General features: G+C 30.0%; 1 protein-coding gene and 1 long non-coding RNA gene across 2 annotated transcripts; one reads left to right on the forward strand and one right to left on the reverse strand.

The window, feature by feature from the left end:
- Nucleotides 1-3,348: 3,348 nt before the first annotated feature.
- LOC140919897 (uncharacterized) lies at nt 3,349-4,110 on the forward strand. The gene is made up of 3 exons (XR_012162523.1): nt 3,349-3,454; nt 3,549-3,726; nt 3,818-4,110. It is a non-coding gene; the product is annotated as an uncharacterized lncRNA (long non-coding RNA).
- Nucleotides 4,111-5,070: 960 nt separating this feature from the next.
- On the reverse strand, nt 5,071-8,711 carry LOC101513885 (agamous-like MADS-box protein AGL18). The gene is made up of 8 exons (XM_004513808.4): nt 8,398-8,711; nt 7,409-7,493; nt 6,393-6,460; nt 6,137-6,236; nt 5,937-5,978; nt 5,742-5,783; nt 5,482-5,627; nt 5,071-5,371 (listed from the first exon to the last, which is right to left on the reverse strand). Exons 1-8 carry the CDS (start codon nt 8,577-8,579, stop codon nt 5,287-5,289), a joined length of 750 nt encoding a protein of 249 aa, XP_004513865.1. The 5' UTR covers nt 8,580-8,711; the 3' UTR covers nt 5,071-5,286.
- Nucleotides 8,712-8,961: the final 250 nt, after the last annotated feature.

The raw sequence follows: 8,961 nt of genomic DNA on the forward strand, positions 1-8,961 counted from the left end.
CATAATAAAACAAGGAGGTCTTTTACAACGCTTATTTGGGAAAAGCGCTGTAAAAGAGCCTTTAAAAAATTAAATAAGGACGCCTTTTAGAGCGCTTTTTAAACAAGCGCTGTAAAAGGGTTTTATATATAACATAATAAAACAATGAGGTCTTTTACAACGCTTATTTGGGAAAAGCGCTGTAAAAGAGCCTTTAAAAAATTAAATAAGGACGCCTTTTAGAGCGCTTTTTAAACAAGCGCTGTAAAAGGGTTATAAAAAAGCGACGTAAAAGGGTTACGTATATATAACAGTTACCACTTCAGTTTCCTCTTCAGTACGTAAACTTCACTATCATCTCCACCTTCATCGTTCTTCTCTTCTTTTGCAAACCCTATCATCCCGTCCATTACAAACCTTATTTCCACGATCATCTCCTTCATTTCGAACATTATTTCCATCCAATATCATCTCTCCCATTTCACACAATATATTTTCATTGAAATACGTAACTCTCATTACGTATTTCTTCAATACCGTATTTCTGTGAACCATATTTCTGTGAACTTTCTGCGTTCCCTCTTTTCTTCACATTTCATCTTTCTTCGAACTATTATTCAGGTATTGATGTTATTAATTTTTTGTAATCATTAAAATGCATGTTGAGCTTGTTTAAGATATACTAATACATGTTGAGCTTGTTTATAATAATGCATGATGCATGTTGAGCTTGTTGATGTTATACTAAACTGCATGTTGATCTTGTTGTAGTTAAATGGATACAAACAAAGATTTAGAATGTCAAAATGAAGAAGTTGGCACCTCTAAGACTTATGAAAAAGAAGTCAAACGTGGTGCAACTATCATGCAAAAAGTCATTAAAGCAAGGAGTAATGACATTAAATTTGAAGTATACTATACTCTGTTTGTTGTGTGTTTTTTTATCTTTTTTTAATAGCATGTACTTACTATATGAGTTTATTAGGTTGGCTGGAACGAGAGTGGTCAGCCAGTTGACCCCAACAGCTCTATGTTTGTAAGCTATATTGAGGCTGTTGTTCGTCAAAATGTCCCAATGTTCGTCAAAATATCCCAATCACAATAGACAACTGGAGAGATAAGGCGTTGAAGGATGCCAAAGATATCATATGGAATGACATTCAAGTAAATTTTTTGATCCACTCTTTTGTCATTTATAATTTTTTTCGTTGAAATACTTTACTTATAATTTTTTTGATTGCAGACGACTTTTGTTCTTGATGAGAAACGAAAGTCTTATGTTTTGAGAGTTGCTGGAAAGATCCATCGTGGATTTAGATCCCATCTCTCAAATTTCTATCTAAAAGATAGAGAAGGAAACACAAGTGCTGAACCTCCAAAAATATATCAACATTATATATCAAAGGATGAATGAAGAGCATTTGTTTCCAAACGTTCTTGTTGATATCAGTGACCTCGCAATAACAGAAAATATATCAGTTTTCGTTACAAAATTAATCAGTATCAAGTGCACAGCGGAATTTAAATTTTGAGGCATGCAAAGTTAGCAATATAGAAAATTAAAGAGAGAGAGTTAGAGAAGAAGACACAGAGATTTATCCTGGTTCGGTTGTTCAACAACAACCTACGTCCAGTCCTGAAAATCCAATCGGATTTCAGATTTTCTTCTCCTTCAATAGAAAGAATCAATTACAGATTGTCCAGTTTCCTCCCTGAAACCTATCAATCTCTAATTATATCTTTCCTATTGAATACCCTCTGATCCTTGTAGACACTCAGCAGCCTATCACAGAATCAAAGTACGACTCTTTCTTGTTGAGCCCTCTCAACCAAGAAAGTAGCCACCAGTTTCAAGCTGGCTTTTCTTGCGTCCTATTCCTTTCAAAGATTTATTACAGAATGAATAAAAGATGTAAAACAAAAGAGTCTTCAATCTTTATGAATGTTGCTCCTCACAAATCTGGATATTCAAGGATTGTTCATGAGCACATTATCATTTCTCTTAGATTGTCAACAAACTGTATTGAGATCTGTAATCACAATTATGAAGTTGTTAGTTTGTTGCCATGAACCGTTTTTGAGAGCATAAGAGAAATTATGAAAGCTATGAAAAAGTTATGTAAAAGTTCTTAGAAGTTATGAGAATAAAGATTGAAAGACATCTTATATAGTTTCTGAAAAACCAACTACGAAATCGATTTCCCAATCGATTTTGTAAAGTTATAAAATGAGCTAAATCGATTTGCCAATCGATTATCGCGATCTTGGTTTTCTTTAATCTTGAAACTATACAAGCTAATCGATTTACCAATCGATTCTTTAAAACAACACTTTTCAGTAGAACATGTCCAGACCTGTATAAATCGATTGCCTAATCGATTTCTGGGAATCTGTTTTGATAAAACTATTTTCAATCGATTACTCAATCGATTTGCCAAACTTCTGAGTTCACTGTGTTTTCAACAAGTTTATTTCAATCGATTTGCCAATCGATTGTTTTCAAAACAGTGGCTCAGGTTTTTGATGTAAATCGCTTTGTCAATCGATGTGATTCAAAATAGTGATTCAGTTTTAATATCAATCGATTTGCCAATAGATTGTTTTCAAAACAGTGGCAACATTTTACCTCATTTTTGTAGGTCCAAATAAATAAACCACCCCTACAGCCAAAAAAAGGCAGCAAACCTAAAAAATTGGAGGTTAATAGAGCTGCCAAATCACAAAGGCCGGAGGGTAATAATGCTGCCAAACTTGCAGCAACAAAAAAACTAGATCGAGGAAAATCGGTCGCTGCTGCTGCTGCTCCTAATAAAAGTCAGCCACGCCTTGGTAAATACGGGGCGTGTCTTGACATCCAAATAAAAAGGAACATGGGCAGCAGCGACGATTCGCGCATCGTACACATGAATAAAGATATATTTGGAGATGAGTATGTTGAATATCTCGAAAAGGAGCACATATACGAACTTCTCGAACATAAGGAGCTCAGTGCTACTGTAATGAGCTTGTACATAAGGTAAAAAATACTTTTAATTGCATTTATTGGTAATTAATTAAATGTATTGGTAATTAATCTAGTTTAAAATTTTCATTGAAGGTTTTTGTATGAGAAGGTCGTGCGCACGAGGAAATTGTCAAATAAATACTCATTCTTGTCTCCGCATAAGATGTCGATGTGGAAACTCGATCCAGACAATGTAAAGAAATACATTGTAGATATGTTTTTAGGAAATATAGAAAATGATAAATTGTTCTTGGCACCATATAATTCAGGGTACGTAATTTTATCTTTTTTAATTGATGAGAATTTAATTTATTAGTTGTGTATAAACAAAATTGCTTAACCAATTTTTTTTTGTTGTAGGGAACATTGGGTGCTATTTGCAATCAATGCGCTCTCTGAAGTTATATACTATTTGGATCTCGTGCATGGCAATTACAACAATCACTCCGAAATAAAGACTATGCTCGACACGTAAGTAATATTCATTTATTTCTTACATATATATATATATATATAAATAATGTGTTTGTTCATGCTATAATAATCACATTTATTCATTTGGTAGTGCCTTAAAAGTTTTTCGAGCTCAAAGAGGTGCTACAGTGTCAAAGCAAAAGTCTAATAACATTACATGGATCCCAATAAAATGCCCTCGTCAAACAAACAACATCGACTGTGGGTACTACGTATTGAGATTCATGAAGGAGATTGTTGAGAAGAATAAAACTATTATCCCAGAAACGGTACGGTATTTTCATTATACGATTTTCATGTATAAATTATCTATATATTTGATACTAACTTAATATAATATGTTCAAGTTTTATATTGCAGTACTTTGACAATTCCAGTCCATCATATTCTGAGGAAGATCTGATGGAACTAAAGGAAGACTGGTGTCAGTAGGTGCTTGACATGCAAATTATTTGATTTTCTGGGAAATAGCTTGCTGTTGGGCAAGGGATCTGAATATTATATGGTAGCTAGTGCATATTATGTATATTCTGTTAGTTATTATATGTATATGATCATAGGACACAATATATGAACATGCATATGGATCTGAATGTAGTTAATTAGGTTGTAAATTAGGTTATATATATGTATTTGAATGTAGTTAATTAGGTTGTAAATTAGGTTATATATATGTATCTGAATGTAGTTAATTAGGTTGTAAATTACAGAGTTACAGAGTTACATATATGTTAATTAAGTTACAGAGTTTTGTTTTCTGTTCTACTGATTGTGTGAACTGCTTATGGTATTTGAATATGTTTTGTTGTTGTGTGCACTGATTGTGAACTGATTTTGGATAAAAAGATAAAAGACAGCGCTTTCTAAAAAAAATGCCATAAAAAGCGCTTTTCATTTCAAATATTTAATTTACAGCGTTTAAAAAAAAAACACACATTTTACACATAAAAAGCTGTAAAATGTTGTTGTAAAGCGCTATAATGGTGTACATTTTACAGCGCTTTTTTGCGAAAGCGGTGTAAAATGTACACACAAAAGCGCTGTAAAATGCAGACCCATAATTTCATATAATGGGTGTGCATTTTACAGCGCTTTTGTTAGAAAGCGCTCTAAAAAGCAGACCCATAACTCATATAATGGGTGTGCATTTTACAGCGTTTTTTTGTAAAAGCGCTGTAAAATATTCATAACAAATGCGTCTTATATTTACATGTTTTATAGCGCTTTTTTAAAAGCGCTGTTGTATCTTTTACAATGCTCGATTCCACAACGCTTTTTTGTTTGAAAAACCGCTATAAAATGCTTCGCGTAGTGTTTGATTGTACATTGTCTTGAACTTTCAATTGAAATACATAATTATATGTTTTATTTTCAAAAATTATTTAAGTTAATTTATTCTTGGATTTAGCTTCCAATTTTTTTATGCAATTGCAAAAGACTTCCTTGAAACTGCATAATTATGCAGATTTTGTTTTGACACTTGTAGTCGAATACATATACTTACAAACCCCAAAAAAGCACTATATCATTTTGTTGTTCATACTTAAGATTAGCAATTAAAACCCCAGATTTTGTTTTAAAAGGAACAAAAATGTAATTTAACCTACGATGAGTCCACGAAAAACTGTTTGGATAAACAAAATGACAAAAAAAAAATATCAATACGATGAATCATGTTTTAACATTTTTCAACCAAAGCCACAAGTTTTCATATATAGTAAACGCAAATCAATTTTAACCTATAAGCAACTAGTTATATAAGCTAAAACTGTCACGGGAAGTGACACAGTGAAAACCAAAGAAGAAAAAAAAACTAATTGTTTTGAATCTCACTGTGAAGCCACTTGACTTCCTGAGTCGTTGCAAGGTTCTATCTTCAATGCTTTCCTCTTGCGACCATAATCTGATGACAACCTACAACAACAACACAATTACTGATGCCACTTAAATTGCGCTCACATTTAAAATTTAAAATTTAATGTTTCAATGAAAACATGAGTGGTGAAAAGGGAGTTATGGCATACCCTAACTGCAAGCAAGTATCTGAAATCTCATTATCCTCTGAACAAAAATTTGAAAGGGGTTTTGAACCGTTCATCGAAATAATTGTCCTATCCAACGAATGAAATTCAAGGAACTCTGCCTTTCTTTTCTTTTCTATCTCCTCAAGCTGTTTACAAAGTAAAATATTTAATATATATGACCAATAATGTATATTGTATTAAACCTCTAAATTCTATTAAACTTTATATAATATATTATTTAACTAAGGTTTGATTCTTACTTGTTTGCGTAGAGCTTCATTCTCCATCATAGCCTTTTGCTCCTGCAAATCAATAAATGTTGAAAAGCTAATAAAATTATCAAATTAAAAACAACAAACTAGCGTCTATAATTTTATATCTGTTCTCTTTAATTTCTGAATTCTGATATCTTGCAGAGTGAAAATGAAATGAAGATTACAATTATTGTCATGTACCTGTAACCTGGATCTCTTAAGCTGTTCTAAAAGCACTTGTTCCTGCAAAATTATAGCTTGTATGAGTGCATAAGGTTAATAACAGCATTTTCATACATTATCAAGGCTTGAACTGAATTTTGTAATTGAAAAAATAAAACTATATGGTATATCAAAAGATTTCAATCAATTACATAACTTAGGTCTTTATAATTTTGTACCTTTTTGTTTTTGACAGCTAATATCCCTTCACACAATTGATTTTCTAGGTACTGCAATTCTTTAAGGTCCAATCCATCAAGCTCCTTTCCTGTCATCCTTCTGCACAATATATAAAAATTATTATAATATAACTAAATCCAAACCAAGATTTGGACCACAAAATAATCAGTAAATTTTTTTAAGATAGTTATTTTCTTGTGCCATACATTAATATTATTTTATCTGTAATTAATATTATGTGTCAGTTCAACTTACAAGTAATCAGAACGAAGTTTGGTTATTTCTTCTTGCAGTAGTGTAGTATCACTATCATGCTCCACAACCTATTTAAAATTAATTATGTAAGAAAATCACTTCAATAAATATACACAAACAAAAAAAAAGCATAAGAGGATGGAGAAACTAAAGAAAGGTAGTGCTTTAAAATATTAGAGAAAATATATATTATTGAGAATTTTTAAGACATTAGAAGATGAATCAATTACACTCCTTGAATTTAATAACATTCTACTAAATAAATATTTTTCAAAATTGTTTAGTCCATATAGCTTAATTCAAATAACAAATGCATTGTTACGGAAACATCATATTCTATGTTCTAAATTTGTGTTTACCACTCTATTTACATACTAAAAAATAAATTCAAAATCAATTGTTAGATCGAAAGAAATTTCATTTTACAATGAATGTCATTTAAAGTTGTTAGCATGTATATTAAAAAAATTAATAATAAAAGAAAGAGATAACTCATTTTATTAAATTACTCATCAATCATAACTATTAATGAGTTTTTCATATTATCAATGTAAAGTACAATAATATTTTATAAGTTGTGCACAAAATAATTATTGAAGAGTAGTATAGAAATAATAATAAAATTGCATTAAAAATTGAAAATGACATTAATTTTCATAATTTTAAAATGACACTCATTATAAGACAAAAAAAATATTATTATATATCTACAAATTTTTACATTTATATATATATATATATATATATATATATATATATTTTATTTGTATAAAATACATCAAAATTAACGGTAACAATGTAATGAAATATAACATTAATATTAACTTATACTTTGACATAGAAAATTATTATTAAGATTAAAATTTGTAAATATCATTTAAAGAATAATAATTTTCAATTTAGTATATGAAAAATTTAACTTATACTTTATCTTTTGATATGAAAAATTTGACTTTTCCGTACACAACAAAATGACAAAACACATAGTCAAAATAACTTTAACAGTAAAAAAATACTTCTGCTGGAGGCTGATCACTGGGTTGTTGCTCTGCTCCATTCGAATTAAGGCCTCTGCCGTACCTTGAAAAGATGTGCTCCATGCTTCATCAATTAAATTAAATTTTGTAAAATACACTGAATTCAATTGATAACAACAAAAGAAAACTAAAACCATATTGACAATTACAACAAAACTAGAACCAACTTGTCAAAAAATATAAGAAAACTAGAACCACGAAAAATTTATTTAAAAACTAAAAAGAAGAAAAATAGCATGAACATTGACTTGTAAATTCACATATGGAATTATTTCTCATCTAAATAATTTTCCGTTCCTTTCACAATCTCATTTGCAATTGAAATTTGAAACAAAGTGATGGCCTTTTCTTTTAACTTATCATTTGTCAATAACTTTTTTTTGAAAAAAAGAGAGAAATTATTATTACAAACATTGTTCCATATGAAATTTAAACTCAATTTTTAACATTGCAAAATCAAATTCTTCTGTGTCATAGACTCATTTGTAAATAATTTATATGAAAGAAAAATAAAGGAACAAATTATTTTTAAATTTGATGCCCAATTGGATTGCAATTTTAGCAGTATATAAATCTAGAATTGAACAAGGTAACCTCGGTTTCTGTATGTCAATATGAGATTCTTCAACAATCTCTTTATTTCCTCTGAATTTTTTCATTTTTTTTTTGTAATTAATCTAACTATTCAAAACCATGTTTTTGTCTCCCCACAAAACACAATTCACCTGAATCTTACTCTCTAAAATAAACCCCAAAATTAATTTGAGTCAGAAAATAATAATAAACCCCATAATATACTAATTCAAATATGCCTGGAATTTTTCTGATAAAAAACATTTTCTTTCAAATTGTGTTTAAAATCCAAACAGAAACAATAATTATTATCAATCGATAAGACTAAAACAAAATTCTCAAAAAAGAAAAAATGTCAAAATGCAAAAAACTAAGAAAAGGTTTAAAAGGGTCACCTTGTGCTTGAAAATTCATAAAGTTTTCCAGTGCCAGAAAATATAATAACAGCAACCTCTGCATCACAAAGAATAGACAACTCTTTTGCTTTCTTAAGCAACCCATTTCTTCTCTTTGAAAATGTAACTTGTCTACTATTCAAATTTTCAATCTTTTTGATCTCAATCTTCCCTCTCCCCATTTTCTTCTTCTCAAACACTAAACACTAAACCCCACCAACATACATTCAACACAAAGAGAGAAAAAGGGACATTAAAAAGACACAAAAAGAGGTTTTTATTTTGTTTTTTGTTTCATATAATAATAACAAAATAGTACACATAAACATAACAATTTTGCTTGTTGAAAGAATTAGGATTCTTCATTGAATACCAAAGAAGGAAAGAGTAACCATAATTAGGAGTCTATAGGGAAAGGTTACAGATGGATTACTATGTGTAGCAATGTTCCTAATATGGTATTCTATTTACTTTGGGGAGTAGGTAATAGCCACTTTAGGAACCTTTCTATAATGTAAAATGCAATATTTGGATGGTACTAGGAATCTTCATTTCTAACCACAC

The sequence above is a fragment of the Cicer arietinum genome, chromosome 4 (genome assembly GCF_000331145.2).
Source record: "Cicer arietinum cultivar CDC Frontier isolate Library 1 chromosome 4, Cicar.CDCFrontier_v2.0, whole genome shotgun sequence".
NCBI classification, from domain to species: Eukaryota; Viridiplantae; Streptophyta; class Magnoliopsida; order Fabales; family Fabaceae; genus Cicer; species Cicer arietinum.